General features: G+C 45.3%; 2 protein-coding genes across 4 annotated transcripts; both read left to right on the top strand.

The window, feature by feature from the left end:
- The first annotated feature begins 588 nt into the window (after positions 1–588).
- LOC109898394 (probable phosphatase phospho1) lies at positions 589–6213 on the top strand. 2 transcript variants are annotated; one of them, XM_020493357.2, is made up of 3 exons: positions 589–753; positions 1188–1248; positions 2120–6213. In XM_020493357.2, exon 3 carries the CDS (start codon positions 2164–2166, stop codon positions 2932–2934), a length of 771 nt encoding a protein of 256 aa, XP_020348946.1. In that variant the 5' UTR covers positions 589–753; positions 1188–1248; positions 2120–2163; the 3' UTR covers positions 2935–6213. The 2 variants fall into 2 exon arrangements, with proteins under 2 accessions (XP_020348946.1, XP_020348944.1); XM_020493355.2 differs by having other exon boundaries at positions 599–753; positions 1979–6213.
- On the top strand, positions 599–26364 carry LOC109898393 (116 kDa U5 small nuclear ribonucleoprotein component). Of its 2 annotated transcripts, XM_031833975.1 has the most exons (27): positions 599–753; positions 1188–1248; positions 12938–13050; positions 13186–13348; positions 13458–13536; positions 13646–13721; positions 13836–13901; positions 14057–14092; positions 14192–14282; positions 14508–14590; positions 14785–14951; positions 15208–15332; positions 15501–15564; positions 15651–15741; positions 16210–16345; positions 16699–16826; positions 17207–17400; positions 18566–18920; positions 19079–19161; positions 19450–19536; positions 19930–20056; positions 20599–20686; positions 23254–23372; positions 23795–23889; positions 24090–24243; positions 25435–25542; positions 25664–26361. In XM_031833975.1, the coding sequence occupies exons 3-27, from the start codon at positions 12949–12951 to the stop codon at positions 25757–25759; spliced, it is 2913 nt and encodes a 970-aa protein (XP_031689835.1). In that variant the 5' UTR covers positions 599–753; positions 1188–1248; positions 12938–12948; the 3' UTR covers positions 25760–26361. The 2 variants fall into 2 exon arrangements, with proteins under 2 accessions (XP_031689835.1, XP_020348943.1); XM_020493354.2 differs by lacking the exons at positions 599–753; positions 1188–1248 and adding an exon at positions 12265–12399 and having other exon boundaries at positions 25664–26364.
- Positions 26365–27802: the final 1438 nt, after the last annotated feature.

Raw genomic sequence — 27802 nt, 5'->3', positions numbered from 1 at the left:
ATAACACAGCGCCAGATAAGTCTGGACTCCCATCTGCCTTCAGAAGTAGACACCTCCCAACTGCTAGGCATTATTTGCCCGTGGAGGAGAAGCAGGGAGGCTGTGTGTCTGAGGGAGGGGTTGGGGGGAGGGTAGCCTGCTGGGTCGAAGTGGCTGAGCATTCAGAGGTGCAAATGTCTTGCTTTCACCTTTTTCTAAACCATTCAGTTTAATTTACCATACATTTGAACATCGTGTTCTTGGTGTCACCCTTTGGTCAATTAGGGATGTGTGGTTTGCGCACACAGCAAAAAGGCTGTAAATGATCTCACATAACAGGCTTATCATGTGTACATACCACCTAAGCAGTTTTGTTATGCATACATTGAGAGAGCACAACAAACGGAATCTCTCCATGTTCTCCCTGGAGGCTGTGCTGAGTGATATTCAAACCAGAATCAACCAACCTGTCTACTGCTTCTATGGGTTAATTTACACAGGATCTTGGAGGTGGGCGACAAAATGGGCCGGTGTTGCGTCGCCTATGACGTCATAACCGTAGCAAGCTCAGTGGTTTTGACAGCCAATAAAACGAGCTGAAAGCACTCTATTCCCCGACAATCAAACTCGTACATAACCAAGTAATGGTCAAGTTCAAGACTGGACAAAGTACAGCATGTCGGTGACCAATTCAAGAACATAGGCGACTTTAGAGATACCGCGAGGGACAAGAGTGCCGTCGGGTATACTGTTTGTGGACATACATTCTTACTGGTACATTTTTGCTATGGTTCGTTCGCTCTGCAAATAAAATGAATTATTTAGTCAACTAACCTTCAGGACGTTTTCTAGTGCGTAAATACAGCGCGTTCACTCGTGGATTAGGAAACATTTGCATGAAGGCTAATTTATCTATTAGATGTTCATCAGTCTACTCCGTTTTTGGAACAAATTGTTATAGCATAAGTAATTGATATTCCTGTGAAATGGCATAATATAATGCGGTACTGTACTATCTATATTCGTTGCATACATTGTATGTAGCCTAATATTGTATGATGATGGTTACATTATTAGCCTACAGTAAGTGCTGCAGAGCGCGCTGCATTTTCTGGCGTTGTAGATAATTACAACATTGAACGGTGTCTGTCTCTTGGGGGTTATTTACAGGCGTTTCCTGTACCTGAATTATCCTCCTCATTTTACAGATCCAATGCATTGGTTGATAGTGTTCTGGGAACCATCTGTTGACAGCAAGGAACATTGAAGGTCAGTACAGTAGGTTCCGTTCTTTTCACTTTAACTGACTCCTTGCAGCTTCAAACAGATCAGCATCGTATGACTTGTAGGCTGACGTTGTTTAAAATGTCTTGATTTAAGATATCAGTTTATTTTGTATACTGTTGACTCATCATGTGTGTTACTTGCTCTTATTACATTTCCCAATGCAATGTTCCGCAGCTGCACAGGTACAGAACATCGCCGCTAATCACTTATGTGATAATGTGATTTTAGATTATGGCGTTTCAAATGGTAAAACATCTGTGTTGTAGTACTCTAGTCCAGGACAGAACGTGACTCGGATGAAAATCTCTCTTTGTTGCATAATTTAACATACTAGCTACAACAGCAAATGTTAGAGAGCTAAATTATCTAGATATCCTTACAATGTAACAGCATTTAGTATATTAAAACAATTATTGGATGGCAGTACTCGGACTTGCGGACTTACTCGGACTTAATGTGATTTCAGGGGTAGAAATATGTTTGATGTTTTAGTACACATGTTGGGTGGCTACCAAGCAGAAATGCAACCCATGCTGATATTGGCACAATTATTCTTTCTCATTCCACCTATAATCTTTCTAATTCAGGTCCATTGAAAAAAATTCTCTAAATGTTTGTCTTTTGTTTGTCTTTTCTTCTTCAATCTGTACTTTTTTACTCTGCTTCCATCCTCTCCTCCTCCCTGGCCTATTATACACTAAATTCTTCCCAGAACCCCTACCCTGTGTGTTTTCCAACCTGCCTCGTCGTGAACGAGAGACTGAAAGGTGCAAAAGAGAGGGATTTTGGTGCCACTCATCTCAGTAAGAGGTTGTGTCAAAGCCAATCATGAACTGCTTTGGATCTCCCCCAGGCGAGGACGTTCAACCCCCACGTTCCAGACGCTCCGCAAATAACATGGCCGCCAACTCAGCAACACCCCCCTCTGACAGGCGCTTCCTCATCTTCTTCGACTTTGACGAGACCATTGTAAATGAGAGCAGTGATGATGTGGTGGTGCAGGCGGCCCCAGGGCAGAACCTCCCCGCCTGGCTGAAGGACACCTACCGACCGGGCCACTACAACGAGTACATGCAGCGCGTGCTGGCCTACATGGCAGAGAAGGGCGTGACCGAGAGTGCCATCCGCTCCGTCATCGAGAAGATCCCCGCCTCTCCCGGCATGCTGGCCTTGTTCCAGTTCCTCCGCCACCGCCCCCCGCAGGACTTTGAGGTGGTTCTGGTGTCTGATGCCAACACTTTCTTCATTGAGTCCTGGCTCCGCCGCGTTGGGGCCCGCCAGCTCTTCGTCAAGATCTTCACCAACCCTGCCACCTTCGACAAGGATGGCCGGCTGGTGCTACGCCCCTTCCACTCCCACAGCTGCCTGCGCTGCCCGGAGAACATGTGCAAGCAGGTGATCTTGAGGGACTATGTGATGCGGCGTACACAGGAGCGTGGGCGGCCGTTCCAGAGGGTATTCTATGTGGGCGATGGGGCCAACGACTTCTGCCCGTCTCTGATCCTGGGGCCCCGGGACACGGCGTTTGCCCGACGGGACTACCCCATGCACCGGCTGATCACTGAGATCCACGAGGCCAGGCCAGGGGAGTTCAAGGCTGTTACTGTGCCCTGGGCCAGTGGGGATGATGTGGTGGAGCGACTCAGAAGGCACGCAGAGGAGAAATGATGAAGCTAGGGGGTGGGGTGGGGGGGGGGGGCTGCTCACACACATACACAAATACTCACACACACAGCAAATCACATTCCCAGATCAAATCCCCACAAAACCACATACTGACACACAATGAAAATCCACTCTACGCTCAAGAATAGAGCATGCCAATTGAACAGGCGTTTTGATATATTGCCTGCGACAGTGTCACACTTCCGCTCAGTCCATCTGTCTTACTCGGACTCAGCCACAGAGCTAGAGATACTGTAGTCTTTCAGTCCACCTCTTCTCACTCTAGGCTTGAAGTCAATCAGAAACACCAACCCAGGAAAGGCATCAACTCTGTTAGTTATTACAGGGACCTATGCCTTAGTTGATATCCTACCAGTCAGGGCAGTATTGTCAGTCAATCTTTTAGAGGGATTGATCCTCTTATGCTGGATTGAGAGGGAAGAGGAACAAACATCATTGACTGAATATAGGGGGTTCTGCAGTGATACATTTAGGACTGATGTATTACCTATATTCCTTTGTTGACTCTAAGCTCTATTGGTTTATTACAGTTTTCCTCAATTGCTAACAGGCGTCGGTCAATACTGAAGCCACTTTTTCAAAACTCTTCACACAGTCTGCATTACCAACATGCATCGTGGCCAAACAGTTCATCTCACCTCAAACCACTTCATACACGTCTCAAAATATGCTCGTTCGACCATAACTCTGGCAGCAGTTCTCACTCAAAACACACTGACCTAAAAACACACTAACAGGGAGCATTACATAAATGTACTTCTCTTTGAATGATTTTCCACATAAATCATTATTTCATTATAGAATAACACCGTGACTTTATTGACTGTACTAAAGTATATGTAACAAGAATGAATCAGAAATGCAGCAATTTGCATCAATAGCCTTTATTTTTTTCTATGTCTTTGCATATAGTCATTTACTTGTGAAGAATAAAGATGAAACAAAAAACAAGTTCCTGAAATTCCAAGGCTGCAATAATTTCAAAAACATGTATAGTATAATCACTAACTATACAGTACTGTGACGGTTCTAGTTCTCCCTCTCTCCTGCATTTAGCCACAAGTTCTCAACATCACATCTTACGTCTTCTCTGGCGAAGCATCTTGGGAAGTATATTCTGGAATGTCTAATCCAACCCTGCCAGTCTTCAGGAGAAGTGTCTCCACACCCTGCATTCATGGTGTCCAGCAAGGACATCTGGTCATGTGGATGGTGGTCATAAACCTTCCACCTCCACGCAGAGGAAAACTCCTCTATGGGGTTAAGGAAGGGGGAGTGTGGAGATAGGAATAGTACTGGCATCCTGGGATGTGCAGCAAACCAGTCTGTGACTGCAGCAGAGTGGTGGAATGTCACATTAACCCACACAACGATGGTAGGGGAGTTTCTGGCCCCTCTCTCCTCCACTGGCACGAGTCGATTATGCAGATTCATCCAGAAAATAAATGAGCCTCTCTGTATTGTAGGGGCCAATGAGTGGTTTATGTAACAGCAAACCATCATTGGACAGTGCTGCACACATTGATGTTAGCTCCTCTCTGGCCTGGGACTTCCACGGTTGCGGTCTGTCCAATCACATTTCTTCCCCTGCGGCGTGTTTTTGTCAGATTTGAATCGAGCTTCATCCACAAAGATGAATGTACGTGCGGTTTGCCTGGCTTCCATCTCCATTAATCTCAAACACAGTAAATCCACAGTTTTACAGTACTTTATATTATGCATAGGTGTGTATGTACCCTGTTTGGTTATTGAACAGACATCTTACCTGGATATATTGATACCAGAGTTCTTTCACAGTTTCTCTCAAAGGGTACAACTGCTTCCTCCGTATTTTATGTCTCTCTAGGACTCTGGCCATTGTCGTTGTGCTGACCGTATTCACATTCCCAACAGTAATATTGTCTGCCAGCACTCTGTCCCGAATTTCCCACAGTTTTATTGCATTGTTGCCAGTCACCATGTCAACAATGGCAATTTCCTGCACATCTGATAATATTCTGCCTATGCTGTGGGAGGCAACCATTGGATCCTACTGAAAAACACAAAACAAATCAATCCTTTAAATAATGTCAGTACATGTAAAAATGTGAACATACTGTATTGTACTGTAATATATAGTTAAATTATTATTGAAGGATGCACATCTCACCTGTTTTGCCAGAAAATATGTACTATTGATGCAACTGTTGAATGCTGCAGATTTGGTTGCACCCTTAAACCGGCTTCTCTCAAAGAGAGACCATGGTTTACAACAGGGTCAATAATTGTGGCCCTTATCTCATCAGAGACCACCGCTCTTGGTCTTGCTCTCCTTTGTCCTCCATGCAGTCTCCCTCTCTCTGACACTCTTCTTTCCCCACCAACCTGTCTTCCTTGATCCATGTTCCCAAACTAAATCATTCTGAAGCCGTCCTCTTTTGTCTGTTTAGTAACAAGCCTAAAAACAGGACACTTGGGTAGGCTTTCAGCTGAAATTGCAGTCAGCTGTGTTTGGAATTATTAAATATTCTGCTGAGATATTCTATGTTTCAATCTGGTTACTGCAGAAATGCACGACATTTGCCATCATTCTGTTTTGAATGTGTTTTTAACAGTTTTGGAAACAGTGTGTTAGCATTTGAAAACATATATAGTTTTGCAGGTGGTGGAGTACGAATGGATGCATTTTGTGTGAAAGCGATGAAAAATGATTCACAGTTTGGTCCACATACACTTCTGTTTCACTGACTCTGTGAAGAGTTTTGACAATGTGACTTCAGTTTTGACCAATGCATCTTAGCAATTGAAAAAACTAACAGTCAAACTGGGTCAGTAGGGCAGTAGATCCGGTTAGTTAGTGGCCCGTTCTCTGACTATAGCCCTCTCCAGTCCACCCAATGGCATTGTCGATGCTAAATGAATGGGTGGCTATTCCAGTGTAATTATTATCTTATATTATCAATAATAAATTGTGTTGTTTACCTGTTAACAGTGCTCTTTGTAAAATAGGGAATTGATGGCTGATCAGGGGAAATGTAATGTGATAACATTGCCATCTACTGGCAGACCTACAGATTGCAAGTGGAGACCAGTTTTAAAGTTTTGGAAAATAAGTTGAAATGGAACAGAAATTGTACTGTACCATATGACATAGCTATATAACTAAATATTGTCGTTACTAAAACATGTATGTATTATTTGTGCATGTCTGTTTTTAATATGTAACACGTACTTGTACCTACATGTTCCACCACCAGCAGGAATATAAAGCCATGAACTAAACTTCTGAGTCTGTGCATTAATTATGTCCTATCCTAGCACACTAATTGCACCCCACTATATTTCTCTCTACACATACATTCCACTGGAAACTGTTCCTTGACTAAGGCAGCAGCACAATAGGCTTGAACACCATTTAGATGGTGACTTAGAATACTCATAATAGTCACATACTGATTTAGAATATGTGGACAACTACAAATACCTAGGTGTCTGGTTAGACTGTAAACTCTCCTTCCAGACTCACATCAAACATCTCCAATCCAAAGTTAAATCTAGAATTGGCTTCCTATTTCGCAACAAAGCATCCTTCACTCATGCTGCCAAACATACCCTCGTAAAACTTGACCATCCTACCGATCCTCGACTTCGGCGATGTCATTTACAAAATAGCCTACATTACCCTACTCAATAAATTGGATGCAGTCTATCACAGTGCCATCTGTTTTTTCACCAAAGCCCCATATACTAGCCACCACTGCAACCTGTATGCTTTCGTTGGCTGGCCCTCGCCTCATACTCGTCGCCAAACCCACTGGCTCCAGGTCATCTACAAGACCCTGCTAGGTAAAGTCCGACCTTATCTCAGCTCGCTGGTCACCATAGCAGCACCCACCTGTAGCACCCGCTCCAGCAGGTATATCTCTCTGGTCACCCCCAAAACCAATTCCTCCTTTGGCCGCCTCTCCTTCCAGTTCTCTGCTGCCAATGACTGGAACGAACTACAAAAATCTCTGAAACTGGAAACACTTATCTCCCTCACTAGCTTTAAGCACCAGCTGTCAGAGCAGCTCACAGATTACTGCACCTGTACATAGCCCATCTATAATTTAGCCCAAACAACTACCTCTTCCCCTACTGTATTTATTTATTTTGCTCCTTTGCACCCCATTATTTCTACTTTGCACATTCTTTCACTGCAATCTACCATTCCAGTGTTTTACTTGCTATATTGTATTTACTTCCCCACCATGGCCTTTTTTTGCCTTTACCTCCCTTATCTCACCTCATTTGCTCACATTGTATATATACTTATTTTTCTACTGTATTATTGACTGTATGTTTGTTTTACTCCATGTGTAACTCTGTGTTGTTGTATGTGTCGAACTGCTTTGCTTTCTTGGCCAGGTCGCAATTGTAAATGAGAACTTGTTCTCAACTTGCCTACCTGGTTAAATAAAGGCAGATTTGTCCCTCGTTCCAGTCATCGGACACCCCAGAACTATGCAATGATCAATGAACAATTATCAATTTCCACAACAAGCACTGAAATAATTATAATTGTGCCAACACTGCTGGATTTATCCATTTTGTATTATAAGCAGACCTAGCCTATCTAAAAAATATGTATGGCATTATACAGAATTTGAGAACAAGAACAGTCACTTTTATTGAGTCACATAATGACTGTAAGCACTTAAACTGTCTACCAACAGCCGTCTATTAGAGAAAGCTAGTTGAACAACTTATATTGTGTGATGATGGTTGCAATACATCTGCATTTGGCAAATAAATGACTTATCTCCACCTTAAAGGCCCAATGCAGACGTTTTTATATCAACATCAAATCATTTAAGTCCCTTACTGTAATTATTTTTCCATTGAAATTGTCAAGATTTAACAAAAATAGCTTTATAGCAGTACTTTATTGTCTGGGAGTGGTCTGAGTGGGGTGGGGAGAACTGAAAACTAGCTGTTATTGGCAGACAAGTTTGGAATGCTCTTTACAGTTAGGCTACTTCCTAATAGTTGCTGGTTGAAAATGCAATCTACACAGGACCATCTAATCAGGGTTTGGCATGGGTGGCTTTGTTATTGGTCTATTAATTTATTTACTGCCTTGTGATGTCACCAGTTTAAATAAATTAATACACCAATAACAAAGCCACCCATGCCAAACCCTGATTAGATGGTCCTGTGTAGATTGCATTTTCAAACAGCAACTATTAGGAAGTAGCCTAACTGTATCCACGTTTCCATGCAACCATTGCATGTGGATTAATTACCTGACGTATGAAAAACGTCACGACCAGGCTAATGGGAACATGAAATTCCGGTAAAATTGTATAAATGCTGACAGATGGTGGGATCTTTCTGTGTCAGCAAAATGAATTATGCGGGAAATGGCGGTGGAATGCCTTTATGTGCAAATATGGACATAATAAGCATCAAATTGAAGTAAACTTGGAGTCACGCGATTACATTTTGTGTGGTCCTCCCAATACAACTCAGGAAAGCTTGCAGTTTATTAGGCTACAGATTGGGCTCCCGAGTGCCGCAGCAGTCTATGGCACTGCATCTCAGTGCTAGAGGTATCACTACAGACCCTGGTTCGATTTCAGCCTGAATCGCTTAAGTCCCATAGGGCGGCGCACAATTTTTATTTTTTTTTATTTTTTATTTTCACCTTTATTTAACCAGGTAGGCTAGTTGAGAACAAGTTCTCATTTGCAACTGCGACCTGGCCAAGATAAAGCATAGCAGTGTGAGCATACAACAAAGAGTTACACATGGAGTAAACAATTAACAAGTCAATAACACAGTAGAAAACAAAGGGGGGGTCTATATACAATGTGTGCAAAAGGCATGAGGAGGTAGGCAAATAATTACAATTTTGCAGATTAACACTGGAGTGATAAAAGATCAGATGGTCATGTACAGGTAGAGATATTGGTGTGCAGAAGAGCAGAAAAGTAAATAAATAAAAACAGTATGGGGATGAGGTAGGTGAAAAGGGTGGGCTATTTACCAATAGACTATGTACAGCTGCAGCGATCGGTTAGCTGCTCAGATAGCTGATGTTTGAAGTTGGTGAGGGAGATAAAAGTCTCCAACTTCAGCGATTTTTGCAATTCGTTCCAGTCACAGGCAGCAGAGTACTGGAACGAAAGGCGGCCAAATGAGGTGTTGGCTTTAGGGATGATCAGTGAGATACACCTGCTGGAGCGCGTGCTACGGATGGGTGTTGCCATCGTGACCAGTGAGCTGAGATAAGGCGGAGCTTTACCTAGCATAGACTTGTAGATGACCTGGAGCCAGTGGGTCTGGCGACGAATATGTAGCGAGGGCCAGCCGACTAGAGCATACAAGTCGCAGTGGTGGGTGGTATAAGGTGCTTTAGTGACAAAACGGATGGCACTGTGATAGACTGCATCCAGTTTGCTGAGTAGAGTGTTGGAAGCCATTTTGTAGATGACATCGCCGAAGTCGAGGATCGGTAGGATAGTCAGTTTTACTAGGGTAAGCTTGGCGGCTTGAGTGAAGGAGGCTTTGTTGCGGAATAGAAAGCCGACTCTTGATTTGATTTTCGATTGGAGATGTTTGATATGAGTCTGGAAGGAGAGTTTGCAGTCTAGCCAGACACCTAGGTACTTATAGACGTCCACATATTCTAGGTCGTAACCATCCAGGGTGGTGATGCTAGTCGGGCATGCGGGTGCAGGCAGCGACCGGTTGAAAAGCATGCATTTGGTTTTACTAGCGTTTAAGAGCAGTTGGAGGCCACGGAAGGAGTGTTGTATGGCATTGAAGCTTGTTTGGAGGTTAGATAGCACAGTGTCCAAAGACGGGCCGAAAGTATATAGAATGGTGTCGTCTGCGTAGAGGTGGATCAGGGAATCGCCCGCAGCAAGAGCAACATCATTGATATACACAGAGAAAAGAGTCGGCCCGAGAATTGAACCCTGTGGCACCCCCATAGAGACTGCCAGAGGACCGGACAGCATGCCCTCCGATTTGACACACTGAACTCTGTCTGCAAAGTAATTGGTGAACCAGGCAAGGCAGTCATCCGAAAAACCGAGGCTACTGAGTCTGCCGATAAGAATATGGTGATTGACAGAGTCGAAAGCCTTGGCAAGGTCGATGAAGACGGCTGCACAGTACTGTCTTTTATCGATGGCGGTTATGATGTCGTTTAGTACCTTGAGTGTGGCTGAGGTGCACCCATGACCGGCTCGGAAACCAGATTGCACAGCGGAGAAGGTACGGTGGGATTCGAGATGGTCAGTGACCTGTTTGTTGACTTGGCTTTCGAAGACCTTAGATAGGCAGGGCAGGATGGATATAGGTCTGTAACAGTTTGGGTCCAGGGTGTCTCCCCCTTTGAAGAGGGGGATGACTGCGGCAGCTTTCCAATCCTTGGGGATCTCAGACGAGATGAAAGAGAGGTTGAACAGGCTGGTAATAGGGGTTGCGACAATGGTGGCAGATAGTTTCAGAAATAGAGGGTCCAGATTGTCAAGCCCAGCTGATTTGTACGGGTCCAGGTTTTGCAGCTCTTTCAGAACATCTGCTATCTGGATTTGGGTAAAGGAGAACCTGGAGAGGCTTGGGCGAGGAGCTGCGGGGGGGGCGGAGCTGTTGGCAGAGGTTGAAGTAGCCAGGCGGAAGGCATGGCCAGCCGTTGAGAAATGCTTATTGAAGTTTTCGATAATCATGGATTTATCAGTGGTGACCGTGTTACCTAGCCTCAGTGCAGTGGGCAGCTGGGAGGAGGTGCTCTTGTTCTCCATGGACTTCACAGTGTCCCAGAACTTTTTGGAGTTGGAGCTACAGGATGCAAACTTCTGCCTGAAGAAGCTGGCCTTAGCTTTCCTGACTGACTGCGTGTATTGGTTCCGGACTTCCCTGAACAGTTGCATATCACGGGGACTATTCGATGCTATTGCAGTCCGCCACAGGATGTTTTTGTGCTGGTCGAGGGCAGTCAGGTCTGGGGTGAACCAAGGGCTGTATCTGTTCTTAGTTCTGCATTTTTTGAACGGAGCATGCTTATCTAAAATGGTGAGGAAGTTACTTTTAAAGAATGACCAGGCATCCTCAACTGACGGGATGAGGTCAATGTCCTTCCAGGATACCCGGGCCAGGTCGATTAGAAAGGCCTGCTCACAGAAGTGTTTTAGGGAGCGTTTGACAGTGATGAGTGGTGGTCGTTTGACTGCGGCTCCGTAGCGGATACAGGCTCAGCGTTGTCCAAGGGTTGGCCGGGGTATAGCCGTAATTATAAATATTAATTTGTTCTTAATTTACTTGCCAAGTTAAATAAAATAAATATTAAATAAGTTATGATTAACTTAACAGGGTGGTGAACGTGCAAGGTAATGAGCTTGATGCTCCTTTCCAATAAACATCAAAGGTCTTATTCTTGTGACATGATAATCGATGCTGGGATGCCGTTTGACGAATACAAATAATATCTATTTTATAATAATAATCTCATAATGTAGGTAGCATACCTGCACTGTATCTGTGAGCTGTTGGCTAGAGTGCATATACCAAAACCACAGTGGACACATTTGCTGTATAACTAAAATATTTTTGTGACAAAGCCATCAGTAGAGTTGAAAATGCGATGGAAACCCATTTAACTTGTATTTTTCATTCGGTACATGTGAATTTAACAGCAAAAGTTATTTTTATGTACACTATGTCATCAGGCACAGCCTTTTATCTGCAAAAAGTCAGTTTGATGGAAACATTTCAGATTTAAACAGATTTAATGGAAACATTTCTGGTGGGAAAATGCTCATATTGTTTTATGCAGATTTAAAAAAGATTTGCATGAAAATCTGTGTCATTGTTTGGAAACCTAGCTACTGATAAAATATTTTTTTACTGATAAATTTTGTTTTTTTACAGTGTTAGTTTCATTAGCTGTTGTACAATAGGATCCAAAATATAAGAAAACATACATTTGAGAGCACTGGGCCTTTATAACATAAACCTACAAATCCATCTAACACAGATATTGCCTTTCAGTACACAAATATCGATTCTGGGTCATCTCGCTTGTTGTTCATGTAAAATATGCGCCTGCACAAATAATGTGGCCTAGACTCGAGACTTCGGGCGCATGAATATTTTCTTCCAAATATATTAGCAAATAAAATATCTGTGGACTGTAAATGTTATATTATTTTCCTAAAACAAATCACTATATATATCACTATATATATTGTTTTATATATATATATATATTTAATGCATTTGTACTTTTACAATAATATACAATCAGGCAAAGTGAAGACAGTCTACATTGTGCGTCACCTACGCTCGACGTGCGTTTGCATTGAGGGGTCCTACATGTGCATGGTTTGGAAAACAGGAGAGAAAAACATTGTGATTAGTTAAAATAATTAGGAAAATAGCGATACAAATTTGAAACTACCGCTCGTTTTGCACATAAAGGTAACTTTAAGTGTTTTTGTGCTGATATATTCTCTAGAACAAGGTATCTACTTTATTGTAGAAAAGCGAAACATCATCCACCACAACGCAGCCTGGACGTTGGTTAGGGATGTCATTCATTCCCTATATAACCGCTATGGCTAACTAGCTAGCGACCCCACCAAAATATAGCTAACTAGCTAAGAGATTATTGTAACTACTAGATATGTTTTACAAAGTTGCACATTTTAGGCCTTTTTAAAGTGAACCATTGTTTTTGAGGTGTGAGTTTGATGGGTTTCTTTTTCATTATTTTCTCAACTACCCGCCAATGCATGTAGTTTCTAACGTTAGCTAACATTAACGTGTAGTTGTGTGCGTATGTACCTGAAACGTTCTACATGAACATCTGAACCAATAACACATCGAACTAATTGCAGAGTTAAAGTAGACAACGTTCATTGGTTTGTAGCAGGTACTCTTTGCAGAAGGATAAATCATGTGGGTGGGTGTGTGTGATGCGAATCCATTATGTTTTCCTATTATGTGTCCTACCCAGTCCCTTTCACAATGGAGACGGACCTGTATGACGAGTTTGGGAACTACATTGGGCCAGAACTAGACTCTGATGAGGATGATGATCTGGAGGCAGATGACAGAGATGTGGATGAGGTTTGTTTACTGAAATCGACAGACGGCGTAGACGTTAATGCACATTACCATGCAGTCTAACAAAAAGGAAGTAGGTGTGTTTTATAATGTCTGGTCAATTCATGACATGCTTGTGTTCCTCTCTACTTTGTGAAGGCTGATGAGGATGATGAGGATGAGCCGGCTGATGCTGATGAAGATGTCCCAGGAATGGAGGTAGTTCTGCACGAGGATAAGAAATACTATCCTACAGCAGAGGAAGTGTACGGGCCGGAGGTGGAAACTTTAGTCCAGGAAGAGGACGCACAGCCCCTCACAGGTCAGACACCACACACACACACACACACACACACACTTAAGCACATGGATGCATTAATTCAGATACGATAGTGATAAACTGATTCACATTTTCTCTCTCTCCCCATCAGAACCCATCATCAAGCCTGTAAGGAACAAGCAGTTCACTCTGATGGAACAGGAGCTACCTTCCACTGTTTATGACATGGAGTAAGTCATTGACCGTTCACCAGTTTGACTGTCGTAAACTAGACCTGCGTCTGTCTGTCTATACTCACAAAAGGTCGATGTTTAACCCCACCTCTCCTCCTCTGCGCAGGTTCCTGGCTGACCTAATGGACAGTCCCGAGCTAATCCGTAACGTCACCCTGTGTGGCCACCTACATCACGGCAAGGTCAAACACTCAGCAATTGACCCGCTTTAGAGCCAGGCCTGGCTAGATCATGGATGTTAGTAGCTAGGTTGTTCCCGTTATTGTGATTTTAATGGATTTGTTTATTGTCTGCAGACGTGTTTCGTGGACTGCCTGATTGAACAGACACACCCAGAGATCAGGAAGCGAGACGACATGGATGTGAGTTTACTCTCCAGCTAGACTAAACTGCCCCAAAGTTGCTGCTCTCCTTTCATCCTAATTTGGAGAAATCCTCAAACCAGTTGTAATCTGAAATACTCTGTGTGTGCTGTAAGTGAGCCATTAATTCACTATATTTTCCCGTGGCATTTCAGCTCCGTTACACAGATATCCTCTTCACTGAGCAGGAGGTAAGTTGTTATTATTTTCAGAACTATGACAAGTTCTTGCAGAATTGTGCCTCTCCTGTGTAAGTGCATTGTGTTGACTCCTATGTGGTGCCTCCACAGCGAGGGGTTGGTATCAAGAGCACCCCCGTCACAATGGTTCTTCCAGACTCTAGAGGCAAATCCTTCCTCTTCAACATCATGGACACACCAGGTATGCAAATCAAAATCAAATCCAATGTTATTGGTCACGTACACATTTTCAGCAGATGATATTGCGGGTGTAGCGAAATGCTTGTGTTCCTAGGAAATGTAGGGGAGATTAAAAGAGTAATCAAGGGCGGTTGATTGATATAATTTCCCGCCTCGCGGCATGTGATGTTAGTCGGCTGCTTTAGAAAGGCAGAGCGGGACCTCATACCCTTTGTCGTCCCTGCAGGCCACGTCAACTTTTCGGATGAGGTGACCTCAGGCATCCGACTCTCCGACGGCATCGTGCTTTTCATTGACGCAGCAGAAGGAGTGAGTCCTCTTATTTAAATCCCCATTCGCCGCAGTGCATCTCTCTATCTTGTGTCGTCGCACTTCTATTATCAGACTTTGCTTCTGTTTGGCCTCAAGACGCAGGCTTTTGTGTTTCCACCTCTGAGGCCTGGCCCCAAAAAGTCAAATGTACCATTCCTAACCCAGGCCTCTGCTCCCCTGTGTGTCTTTAGGTGATGTTGAACACCGAGCGTCTGATCAAGCACGCAGTCCAGGAGCGTCTGGCCATCACCATCTGCATCAACAAGGTGGACCGCCTCATCGTGGAGCTCAAGCTGCCCCCTACAGACGCCTACTACAAACTACGCCACATAGTGGACGAGGTCAACGCCATGCTCAGGTACTGACGTGGGGAGGGCCTGGTAACCATGGCTACAGGGCTGACACTGAGGGGTGTGGAGGAAAGGAAATATCGACTGATTTCAGATGAGAGTACGACGATTAGCAAGCAGAGCACAGAGCATTTGTAAAGAAGATTCCATTGCAGAGTGAAACCATGAATGTGAAAACAAAACTACTAGCATTGAGATTTGCCTGTTGTGGTACAGTGTTCCAGTGTGTGTCATTGACTGCGGCCACTCTCCCCTTTCCCTCAGCACCTACTCTACAGATGAGAACCTGGTGGTGTCTCCTCTCTTGGGGAACGTGTGTTTCGCCAGCTCTCAGTACTGCGTTTGCTTCACCCTGGGCTCCTTCGCCAAGATCTACTCTGACACCTACGGTGAGACCCCCCCCCCTAGTTCCACACAGAGTTCCACACTTTCACTTTCTCCCACACCTCTTGATATACACATTTCTGACATGACTAGACCTGGTAGGTTCTCGTTTTAACCCTACAAATAACTGTTAAAAATTACACTGTTGTTAACCCTTCTCTCTGGTGTTGCAGGTGACATCAACTACACAGAGTTTGCCAAGAGGCTGTGGGGAGACATTTACTTCAACCCCAAAACGTAAGTGGTTTTCATTTAGGGTCATTTAGACTTTTTGTCTGGTTTGCAGTGCACTACGATAATCCTGTTTTGCCTTCTCTTCTCAGGCGCAAGTTCACCAAGAAAGCCCCCACCAGTAACTCCCAGCGTAGCTTTGTGGAGTTTGTGCTGGAGCCTCTGTACAAGATCCTATCCCAGGTAAGACCCCTCTAACGCAATCATCTCCTAGAAGACAAATCTTATACGCTACAAAGCACAGATGAGTACTTTGGTGTAGGCATGTCTGTTCCCTGAAAAACACACTATTCCCATGAGTCCAAAAAAGAAAAAGTGATTGCATCACCCATAAAAGACATGCTGTTTTTTTCAGTTCCCGGTGCTCTTATTTAAAAGCTGACGCATTGCGACCCTGATCGGTCATTGTCACAGAAAGATAGCTTTGAGAAAGACGGCGAGCGAAACACGTCAGCTTATGAAATAAATCGGAGCGCCATGAATTGAATAGTGTCTTTGCGGCCTTTCGTGGGAGATGCCGTCACATTTTCTTGTTTGGACTGCAATGACTTGACCCAGGTGACCACCCCATTCCATAGAAGCATTTTAAGTAGTGCTAGCACATCTAGAAATGACACTTTCCCTCTTCTCTCTCCCTCTTCTCGCTCCCAGGTGGTGGGTGACTGTGACACGTCTCTGCCTCGGGTGCTAGATGAGCTGGGCATCCACCTGGTCAAAGAGGAGCTGAAGCTCAACATCAGACCTCTACTCAGGCTGGTCTGTAAGCGCTTCTTTGGAGAGTTCACCGGTACGCACGCCATCCGCCGCCGACCGTTTCCTCTAAACCTCCACTGCCTCCTCATATACCACTCAGTAACTGTATCTCGTGTTTAATCTTATTCACAGAGGTCATTTACAGTTGAGCCATGTTTACCTTCTACCTTTTAGAGAGGCTTAATTCTGTTGTTCGCGTTCTCATTATCGGCTCTTACAGTACGTTTGCGTACAGGATGACTCGCTGTACGTGGTTACCGCGCTAGCCAGTGTATCTGCCCACAGCCTGGGGCAATCAGTGGTATAATTGCACACAATGTTATGTTTCTGTTGAATGTGACAAACACGCTCATGTGAAGCCGAGCATGACCTCCCTCCCTCCTGCAGGCTTCGTGGACATGTGCGTGCAGCACATCCCCTCACCACAGGGGGGCGCCAAGAACAAGATAGAGCACAGCTACACTGGAGGACTGGACTCAGACCTGGGGGAGGCCATGGCAGAATGCGACCCTGATGTGAGTGTGACGGAGTGGGGAGAAACACAGGGGCTGTGGGTGAGAAGAGGCTCGAGCGAGACGGATAGTAGTTGTTTTCTAATAGGTGGAATCTGTTTTCAGTGTTAATCAATAGCCTCATTGCAACTGGAATCGCAATTAAGCAAGCAAGCAGGCGATTGGAATTGCCGGGGAGTGAAGAAATAGATCGATCAAAAACATTCCAAATGCCCTTCAGAGATCCTCTAGCAATAATGAAGGGAGAGGCTTGAGATGTAACAAACGGTTGCCCTGTTAGATAAGCTTAGTTAACCTTGTCTATTTCCTTTTACCCTCTTTCCTCTCCCTTTATCCCTTCTTTGTTGCTCGTTCTCTTTCCCCTCTTCTCTCCTCCCATCCAGGGTCCTCTGATGTGCCACACCACTAAGATGTACAGTACTGAGGACGGGGTGCAGTTCCATGCGTTCGGCCGGGTGCTGAGCGGTACCATCCAGGCGGGCCAGCCAGTCAAGGTGCTGGGCGAGAACTACACTCTGGAGGACGAGGAGGACTCGCAGATCTGCACGGTGGGACGTCTCTGGATCAACGTCGCCAGGTAGTGAGAGTCATTGTTAATGTGCCACCTCGCGGACACATCACTTGGCCTGCATTCCAAATGGCACTCTATTCTGTACATGGTGTACTAATTTGGACCAGAGCTTAATGGGCCCTGGTCAAAAGTAACAAGCTGACCAGACCGGACACGTCGCGTGCGCGAGCGTTGCAAAATAAAGGTAGAAATCCGTGGTATTCAATTATTGCACCCACACTTCTTGCGCGCGCCGACGAGTGTCTGCGTTGCCATGGGCTAAAATAGAAGTCATTACTATTGCTGACGCAGATCGCGATGCAAGTCGTGCCTCTCCCATCTCCTCATTGGTTTATAGAAGCAGGTACCCATGTGCCATCTCCTCATTGGTTATACTCACTTGGGTGATTGAAAGACGAACAGTTTTGCCGGTCAATGTGGTAATACTATGAAAGTTTAGATGCCATCACCATATAAGTTCTAAGATGAAAAAGCCTGGAAGGAGGAGAGATGACAAGAAACGATTCGGTTGACCGTTTTATGTGTGGATTAATTGTCGGAGTGGAGGACCTTGTGCATTTCAGGTTAAATAACAACTCAATGTTTATATCCCAGGACAAATTAGCTAACAGCAAGCTAGCTAAATAGGATAAATTAGCTAGCATGTGCAAGCTAGCTAGCTAAATTGCCATACATGTTTAATCCTTTTCGACCTGTCCCCAAATTAATGTAATTGATTCAGAGTTTGTTTTGATATTTTAACCTACGTGTCGTGATCGCATTTGGTGTGGGGGGGACAAAATAAATTTATGCCCGATGGCGCACGCGCGCAGCCAGTTAGGGTTCCGTGTAACGTGCTATTTCTGGAATAGGGTGCCATTTGGGGCCAAGCATGAGTGTTCATTATAGCAAGTTGTCAGGTATGTGTTCATTAGTCTAACCCCTCTGTGTTTCTTCCCGAGTCTCTGGTCCTCAGTGTTATTATAGTAATTTGGTGGTTGCTGATAATTGTCCTATTTCACATGTAGAAGTGTGTATTATAAACATGTGAATTGGATATGTTTTTTTTTTTTTGCCTATCCAAACTCCCCGTGAGATGTCATTATATGTGATCTCTGTGTTCAGTATGAGATGTTGTCTGTCTTTTACCCCAGTTGTTGAGGCTCAAACCCCTTCGCGTTCTAAACCACAGGTACCAGATAGAGGTGAACCGTGTGCCTGCTGGCAACTGGGTTCTCATTGAGGGCTGTGACCAGCCCATCGTCAAGACAGCCACCATCACCGAGCCCAGAGGGAACGAGGAGGCCCAGATCTTCCGGCCGCTCAAGTTCAACACGGCGTCTGTCATCAAGATCGCTGTGGAGCCAGTCAACCCGTCAGAGCTGCCCAAGATGTTGGACGGACTGCGGAAGGTCAATAAGAGCTACCCCTCCCTCACCACCAAGGTGGAGGAGTCAGGGGAACATGTTATCCTGGGTACCGGGGAACTCTACCTGGACTGTGTCATGCACGACCTGCGGAAGATGTACTCTGAGATCGACATCAAGGTCAGTTCTCTCACATGTCTCTTCACCCACCTGGAACAACAAACTACTCTTCCTGTATCGGAATTGTAACGTCTTAAACAAAATACCCATAATGTCTAGTGTTATTCCTTGATTGGTTTTCCAGTACTGAATGTCTCTCTCTCTCCTCTTTCTCCCAGGTGGCGGACCCTGTGGTGACCTTCTGTGAGACAGTAGTGGAGACGTCGTCTCTCAAGTGCTTTGCCGAGACGCCGAACAAGAAGTAAGCATCCACCATCATCTCCCATTGGGTCACCAGTGACCTAGCTTACAGTACACTAATCGACTAGTGTGGACTGTGCATCCCAAATGGCACCCTGTTTCCTTCTGTGGTGCACTACTTTTGACTCTGGTTGGAAGTAGTGCACTATATAGGGAATAGGGTGTCCTATGGGGACGCATTCTGTTTCATGTTGAGGTTAGTGTGACGTGTCTAGACCAGCTGGATGGGTGACTTGAGTGCTGTGGCTGTTTGCCCGTGTGATTGACGGCTGTGCGTTTTGATTGACAGGAATAAGATCACCATGATTGCCGAGCCTCTGGAAAAGGGCCTGGCTGAGGACATAGAGAACGAGGTGGTGCAGATCACATGGAACAGGTACTGGACACACACACAACTGCACACCGCCTATTCATAAAATAATTTACCTGCTGTATCCTCCTACCTGTCCACGTGTCAGTGTCTCAACCCAAACAGACACCTGTCTTGACAATACCTTGAGGCCTATCCTCCTATCCGCAGCTGTAGCCCAGTGTGTGTGTGTGTTTTGGAAGTGGGCAGTGTCCCGCCAGCTTGTATGCTGCTCATCTGTGAACCCATCTGGGCCTGGCATTGCCCACGTGAGCCACGGTGCCAAGGCAGTGACACACTAACTTGACATCCGATTAAATAAACTCTGTCCTCTGAGGCCTCTGTTCTTCTTCCTTCTCCCCCCCCCCCCCACACACACACACACACTAATCCATCCTGTTGTTTAATCCCTGGTTCCAGGAAGAAGCTGGGAGAGTTTTTCCAGACCAAGTATGACTGGGATCTGCTAGCTGCCAGGTCTATCTGGGCCTTTGGGCCCGACACCACCGGGCCTAACATCCTGGTAGATGACACCCTGCCTTCTGAGGTGAGACCAGGGCTCTGGGGTTGGGCGTGGGCGTGGGTAAGGCTGGACTAGTGGTGGTGTTGTGTGGAGGGCTGGTGGTCTTGGGGTCATCCTGGGCTGAGGTGGGTTGGGCAGGCTTGGGCTCTGGGGTCAGCCTTCCTGTCTCTAGGCCAAACTGTAAACAGATGGAGTGCGTGTTGGAGTGATTCAGAATGACTGCTCTCTAGCAGACGTGTGAAAATGTATCGATGGATGTGTCAGTGTGTTTGGCCCTCTGACACCGGTGTGATCGTGGTGACATTGACCCATTGAGGGGCACGGACAGCGGTGCCCGGTCATCGGGCACAACCACCTCTGTCTTTTTTTGTTGTTGTGTTATGCCACCTGGAAGTCAAGGAAATATTATGATCAATGAGAACACTCAATCTCTCCATAGAGATCTTTGATTATGACACTGAATCACACTGTAGGGTGTAATGAAGGCAATTATGTGTCCACTTGTATGTGCAGCTTTGCATGAGGGATATGTCTCCAAATAGTTGATGGTGTGTTGTTGTGTGCAGGTGGACAAGGCTCTGCTGGGCTCTGTTAAGGACAGCATCGTCCAGGGCTTCCAATGGGGCACCAGGGAGGGGCCTCTGTGTGATGAACGTAAGTGTCTTACCACTCTTTTTCACTCACTCACAATCACCTAACAGCTAAACTCAGCAAAAAAAGAAACACCACTTTTTTCAGGACCCTGTTTTTCAAAGATAATTTGTAAAAATCCAAATAATATCACTGATCTTCATTTGTAAAGGGTTTAAACACTGTTTACCATGCTTGTTCAATGAACCACAAACAATTAATGAACATGCACCTGTGGAACGGTCGTTAAGACACTAACAGCTTACAGACGGTAGGCAATTAAGGTCACAGTTATGAAGACTTAGGACACTAAAGAGGCCTTTCTACTGACTCTGAAAAACACCAAAAGAAAGATGCCCAGGGTCCCTGCTCATCTGTGTGAACGTGCCTTAGGCATGCTGCAAGGAGGCATGAGGACTGCAGATGTGGCCAGGACAATAAATTGCGATGTCTGTACTGTGAGACGCCTAAGACAGCGCTACAGGGAGACAGAACGGACAGCTGATCGTCCTCGCAGTGGCACACCACGTGTAACAACACCTGCACAGGATCGGTACATCCGAACATCACATCTGCAGGATGGCAACAACAACTGCCCGAGTTACACCAGGAACGCACAATCCCTCCATCAGTGCTCAGACAGTCTGCAATAGGCTGAGAGAGGCCGGACAGAGGGCTTGTAGGCCTGTTGTAAGGCAGGTCCTCACCAGACATCACCGGCAACAACGTCGCCTATGGCCGCAAACCCACCATCGCTGGACCAGTCAGTACTGGCAAAAAGTGCTCTTCACTGACGAGTCGCGGTTTTGTCTCACCAGGGGTGATGGTCAGATTTGCTTATCGTCGAAGGAATGAGCGTTACACAGAGGGCTGTGCTCTGGAGCGGGATCGATTTGGAGGTGGAGGGTCCATCATGGTCTGGGGCGGAGTGTCACAGCATCATCGGACTGAGCTTGTTGTCATTGCAGGCAATCTCAAAGCTGTGCGTTACAGAGAAGACATCCTCCTCCCTCATGTGGTACCCTTCCTGCAGGCTCATCCTGACATGTCCAGCATGACAATGCCACCACGCACAGAACGGGCAGTATGGCTGATTTCCTGCAAGACAGGAATGTCAGTGTTCTGCCATGGCCAGTGAAGAGCCCGGATCTCAATCCTGTTGAGCACGTCTGGGACCATTTCGATCGGAGGGTGAGGGCTAGGGCCATTCCCCCTAGAAATGTTCGGGAACGTGCAGGTGCTTTGGTGGAAGAGTAGGGTAACATCTCACAGCAAAAACTGGCAAATCTGGTGCAGTCCATGAGGAGGAGATGCACTGCAGTACTTAATGCAGCTAGTGGCCACACCAGATACTGACTGTTCATTTTGATTTTGAACCCCCCCCCCCTTGTTCAGGGACACATTATTCAATTTCTGTTAGTCACATGTCTGTAGAACTTGTTCAGTTTGTCTTATGTTCATACTAGAGGTCGACGGATTAATCGGAATGGCCGATTAATTAGGGCCGATTTCAAGTTTTCGTAATTGGTAATCGGCATTTTTACACCGATTATGGCTGATTACATTGCACTCCACGAGGAGACTGCGTGGCAGGCTGACTACCTGTTATGCGAGTGCAGCAAGGAGCCATGGTAAGGTGCTAGCTAGCATTAAACTTATCTTGTAAAAAAACAATCAATTTTAACAATCACTAGTTAACTACACATGGTTGACGATATTACTAGTTTATCTAGCTTGTCTTGTTAATTTATCATTGAATTACAGCCTACTTTGCCAAACGGGTGATTTAAAAAGCGCATTCGTGAAAAAAAGCACTGTCGTTGCACCAATGTGTACCTAACCATAAACATCAATGCCTTTCTTAAAATCAATACACATGTATATATTTTTAAACCTGCATATTTAGTTAATATTATATTATAGCAACAGGCTCGTAAGGATTCATTCAATTAGCACTTTCCGACATTTGCCAGCAGCCCTTCGCTGTGCTTCAAGCATTGCGCTGTTTATGACTTCAAGCCTATCAACTCCCGAAATTAGGCTGGCAATACTAAAGTACCTATTAGAACATCCAATAGTTAAAGGTATATGAAATACAAATGTTATAGAAAGAAATAGTCCTATAAAAACTACAACCTAAAACTTCTTACCTTGGAATATTGAAGACTCATGTTAAAAGGAACCACCAGCTTTCATATGTTCTCATGTTCTGAGCAAGGAACTTAAACGTTAGCTTTTTTACATGGCACATATTGCACTTTTACTTTCTTCTCCAACACTTTGTTTTTGCATTATTTAAACCAGATTGAACGTGTTTCATTATTTATTTGAGACTAAATTCATTTTATTCATGTATTATATAAAGTTCAAATCAGTGTTCATTCAGTATTGTTGTAATTGTCATTATTACAAATATATTTATATATATATAAAAATCCGCTGATTAATCTGTATCGGCTTTTTTTGGTCCTCCAATAATCGGTATCGGTGTTGAAAAATCAATCTGTCGACCTCTAGTTCATACAAATATTTTCACATAGACAGTGAGAGGACGTTTCTTTTTTTGCTGAGTTTATATATCCCCTCCCTAGCGATCAGAAACGTGAAGTTTAAGATCCTGGATGCGGTCATAGCGCAGGAGCCTCTACACAGAGGAGGAGGACAGGTCATCCCCACAGCCAGGAGAGTGGTGTACTCTGCCTTCCTCATGGTGAGATCATCCCCCTCTCTCTCCCTTCCTCACCTTCTCCTTCCTTCCAAATTTCATTAACTCTCACTCCCTTTTGTTTCCTATCCTTTTTCTCTTGAGTCTTTCTCCTGAGTTTCATTACCTTGATTGAAGTGCTGATTTCTTCAGACTTTCTCCTTTTTGTATTGACGTGTGATAGCTTCCCTCTTTCAAGGGTTTTCTCCTTTTTGTATTGACGTGTGATAGCTTCCCTCTTTCAAGGGTTTTCTCCTTTTTTTTGTTGGTTCCTTGCATCCCTCCATCATTGCCCGCCTCTCAACTTCTCTTCTCTCTGACTTTCTCCGCTGTTCTTTCCTCCCCTGTCCTCTATCTTCTCTGGCTCTCCCTCCTGCCGTCTCTCCTAATGGCTGTGCCAATTACTGTCCCTCTCCTGTCCCTCCCAGGCCACCCCCAGGTTGATGGAGCCCTATTACTTTGTCGAGGTCCAGGCCCCAGCTGACTGTGTGTCTGCTGTGTACACAGTACTGGCCAGACGGAGGTGAGCCCCGCAAACCACTAAATAACGATGTCTCCTCTGTACCATCCCAATTACCCCACCCATAACTTCTTGACTGGCGTTTTTAAACCTTCACCTGGAAAGTTGAACGTGGAAATATTGTGCTGATTGCTCAGATGTGGTGTTTTTTGTTATTTTCTTTGTTACAATTCTATCTGCTGTGTTTTTGTGTTGTGGCACAGAGGTCATGTGACCCAGGACGCCCCCATCCCCGGGTCTCCCCTCTACACAATCAAGGCCTTCATCCCGGCCATCGACTCGTTTGGCTTCGAGACTGACCTGAGAACACACACACAGGGACAGGCCTTCTCCCTGTCCGTCTTCCACCACTGGCAGGTAGGATCACACGGACGGACACACAGACATGTGCCCTCTTTCTTTATGCCCACCAGCTGTGTTAACATACACACACACACGCTCGGACACAATGATGCCAGAGTCACGAACCTCGCGCTCATGCCAGCCACTCTAAGTAAATTGGTTTGGATGCTGACTAGAAGGGTGTTGAGTCAGCAGCTATTGTGTACACTACAGTTGTCTCTCCCTCTCCCCCCGTGTCGTGTGTCTCTCCCTCTCCTCCTATTTGGCTGTGTCAGGGCAAAATGAATTTGCTCCCTTCGCCCTCATTTTCCCCAGCCTGCTTCTCTCCTCTAGTCTTCCCTCTTCTGTAAACTGAAACGCAGGCTGTTCCTCCTCAGTAGCGTGATCATCACCCCCCTCCCAGGGTGTGGAGAAACAGTGGTGTGACGTCGTTTAACGGCCCTGCTCCATCTGTTCATTGGGCTGCAGACGCTCCATTGATTTTCTTCCCGTTCAATCTTTTCCCCCGCAGGCCTGGGGTTTTGTTACAGCACAGTCCTCGGATTTGTCCCAGATGGCACCCTACTCCCTATTTAGGCTAGTGCACCAATTGACCATTGACTAGGGCCCATAGGGCTAAATAGGGAATATGGTGCCATTTGGGATTGGAACGCAGCCCCACACGGAGGAGGGGGAGTGAGGGATTGCAGAGTTGGCGAAACAGCCCCTTGCCTGATTTGTGGCTGAGATTCACCCCCCTTGCTCTCCCTCCAACAGACATGTAACATTTACACATGAGAACGGGATTGAGGTGTCGGTGAAGATGATAGGTTTAAATAATCATTTTAAAACGCCATTCGTCTAAGGACTAGATGTGCTAACGTCGCAGCGATGAAGAGCGCGAGACAGAGTGACGTGACAAGGCGCTGCCGTGTTAGTTTTGGCTGGCTGAAGGTGACAGTAAATCCCCCCCGACTCAGTGACATAGAGGACGCTGGCTAACTAGTAGAGAATGAATCGCGTATTTGAGTGGTGAAATGTTTTAAGGACCGTGTTGGTGACTATTGTAGGAGGCCTCTGCTCAGGTTTCAGCTTCTGTATGTCTAGTTGTCAGTGTGTATCATAATGTGACGTCGTAGACTAGATGTGGAATTTCTCAAACGGAAATTGTCCTTTTCTTTTGAACCCTCGCCTGACCCCTGTTTCTTCTCTCTCCTCTCCCCCCAGATTGTCCCTGGTGACCCCCTGGACAAGAGCATTGTGATCAGGCCTCTGGAGCCCCAGCCTGCCCCTCACCTGGCCAGAGAGTTCATGATCAAGACCCGCCGGCGCAAGGTACGTAAACTGCCCAGCCCCCTTCACCATGTCTGAGGGAAGGTGTGCCTTTGTACTGTTGCCTATTGACCCTGCACATCATGACCATGTGACTGACTTGACTCCCTGGTTTCCATGCCAGGGTCTGAGTGAGGATGTGAGCATCAGCAAGTTCTTCGACGACCCTATGTTGTTGGAGCTGGCCAAGCAGGACGTGGTGCTCAACTACCCCATGTGAGGTGTCAGGAGACGGGGAGACAACGACCGGGGTGCTCCCCTCGTCCACCAGCACCACAAGCAACATCCCCACACCACATCGTATGGGACTCAAAACCCCACTGAGGTGGGTTGGACATTGTCACAGAGGGAAGCAGGGTCTGCCGGTTTTGTTTCCTGCCTCCATATTGGCGATTTCTGTGGACTTTGTTAACCAGGTGAGGTCACGTACCCTCATCATTAAGTTAATCAATGAAGCACTGATATGGAACCCGACAGACCCTGGAATCTCCTGTTAAGACTTTGCCCACCCGTGCTCTCCTTCTAAGAGGGACTTTTCATTCTGATATAACGGCATCTACGGTTGTAGGGGTTGGCGTGATGTGGGATAGCATCGTCTCTGACACCTCTCGTCATCAGTGAGTAATACTGCTGAGGTGTTTCCTCTCATCAATGTCTTCTGCTTATTTTTTTTGACATGTATAAATTCCCAAATATTTTGTAGATGTAAGATGACTTGAAAGCAGGCTTGTGTGTTTGATGGGTTTTTAAAATTTTTGAAATTGGATGTCTTGCGTCTGGTGTTGGCCTGTTTTGAGTCAAATAAAAAATATGCCTGTGAAATTAGTTTTATTTGGATCCATAACCAACTGAGGTAACTTAATTTTCTTCACTTCCTTCCAGGTGTTTAGTTTGGTTCACATTCAGGGTCCTTTTCTGAAGTTACTGTATGTACCTCGGCGTGTTGCACTGTATGTATATGGGCGGTGGTGTTCAGCAGAAGTGGGCGTGTACAGTGCGGAGCACAGGCCTCCGTGTGAATGATTGGCATGTCTGTTTGGGTTGCTGTGTGGGCCGTGACTGATGGACAGGCCTCTGGATGGGGATAGGCAGGTACGGAAGATGGATGTCGGGACCAGGATCACATGCACCACAAGTGTGCTTCAGCACAAAGCCTCTTAGAATGTGAGGAATTACAGAAATTCTCCTCAACTGTGTTGGAGGTGAAGGTCCAAGGCCCCTCCCCGTAAGGACCTTCTTCTCCAGTGGGTTTTGAGAAGGAATCGAGCACAGGTTGAGAAAGGTAGCATGACGGGAGAAAGAAGGTAAAACAAATGGTTGAGAAAGGTAGCATGACGGGAGAAAGAAGGTAAAACAAATGGTTGAGAAAGGTAGCATGACGGGAGAAAGAAGGTAAAACAAATGGTTGAGAAAGGTAGCATGACGGGAGAAAAGGTAAAACAAATGGTTGAGAAAGGTAACATGACGGGAGAAAGAAGGTAAAACAAATGGTTGAGAAAGGTAACATGACGGGAGAAAGAAGGTAAAACAAATGGTTGAGAAAGGTAACATGACGGGAGAAAGAAGGTAAAACATATGGACAGACTGATGGTTTTATTGCTGACTGCGCCTCTTGGTGCCTCGATGATAAATGTTAAAGTACAGTCGTATGAAAAAAAGTTTGGGCACCCCTTACAATTTCCATGATTTCCATTTAGAAATAATTGGGTGTTTGGATCAGAAATTTAATTTTGATCTATCAAATAACTGATGGACACAGTAATATTTCAGTGAAATGAGGTTTATTGGATTAACAGAAAATGTGCAATATGCATCAAAACAAAATTAGACCGGTGCATAAATTTGGGCAGCCCAATAGAAACATCACATCAATATTTAGTAGAGCCTCCTTTTTCTAAAATAACAGCCTCTAGACGCTTCCCATAGCCTGAGTGTCTGGATTCTGGATGAAGGTATTTTGGACCATTCCTCCTTACAAAACATCTCCAGTTAGGTTTGATGGTTGCCGAGCATGGACAGCCCGCTTCAAATCATCCCACAGATTCTCAATGATATTCAGGTCTGGGGACTGGGATGCCATTCAAAACATCGTACTTGTTCCTCTGCATAAATGTCCGGGTAGATTTTGAGCAGTGTTTTGGGTCGTTGTCTTGTTGAAATATCCAGCCCCGGCGTAACTTTAACTTTGTGACTGATTCTTCAACGTTATTCCCAAGAATCTGCTGATATTGAGTGGAATCCATGCGAACCTCAACTTTAACAA

Source organism: Oncorhynchus kisutch, linkage group LG10 (assembly GCF_002021735.2).
Source record: "Oncorhynchus kisutch isolate 150728-3 linkage group LG10, Okis_V2, whole genome shotgun sequence".
Lineage (NCBI taxonomy): Eukaryota > Metazoa > Chordata > Actinopteri > Salmoniformes > Salmonidae > Oncorhynchus > Oncorhynchus kisutch.
The sequence above is the reverse complement of the archived record's forward strand: the minus strand, read 5'-3'. Positions and strand labels throughout refer to the sequence as shown.

Excerpts from the sequence above, each read along its gene's own strand:
- LOC109898393 (XM_020493354.2), top strand. The coding sequence starts at position 12,949 with ATGGAGACGGACCTGTATGACGAGTTTGGGAACTACATTGGGCCAGAA. Across the intron at positions 15,333-15,500 it reads GATCTACTCTGACACCTACG|GTGACATCAACTACACAGAG; the intron begins GTGAGACCCCCC and ends CTGGTGTTGCAG. Across the intron at positions 23,890-24,089 it reads ACAGTACTGGCCAGACGGAG|AGGTCATGTGACCCAGGACG; the intron begins GTGAGCCCCGCA and ends GTTGTGGCACAG.
- LOC109898394 (XM_020493355.2), top strand. The coding sequence starts at position 2,095 with ATGAACTGCTTTGGATCTCCCCCAGGCGAGGACGTTCAACCCCCACGT.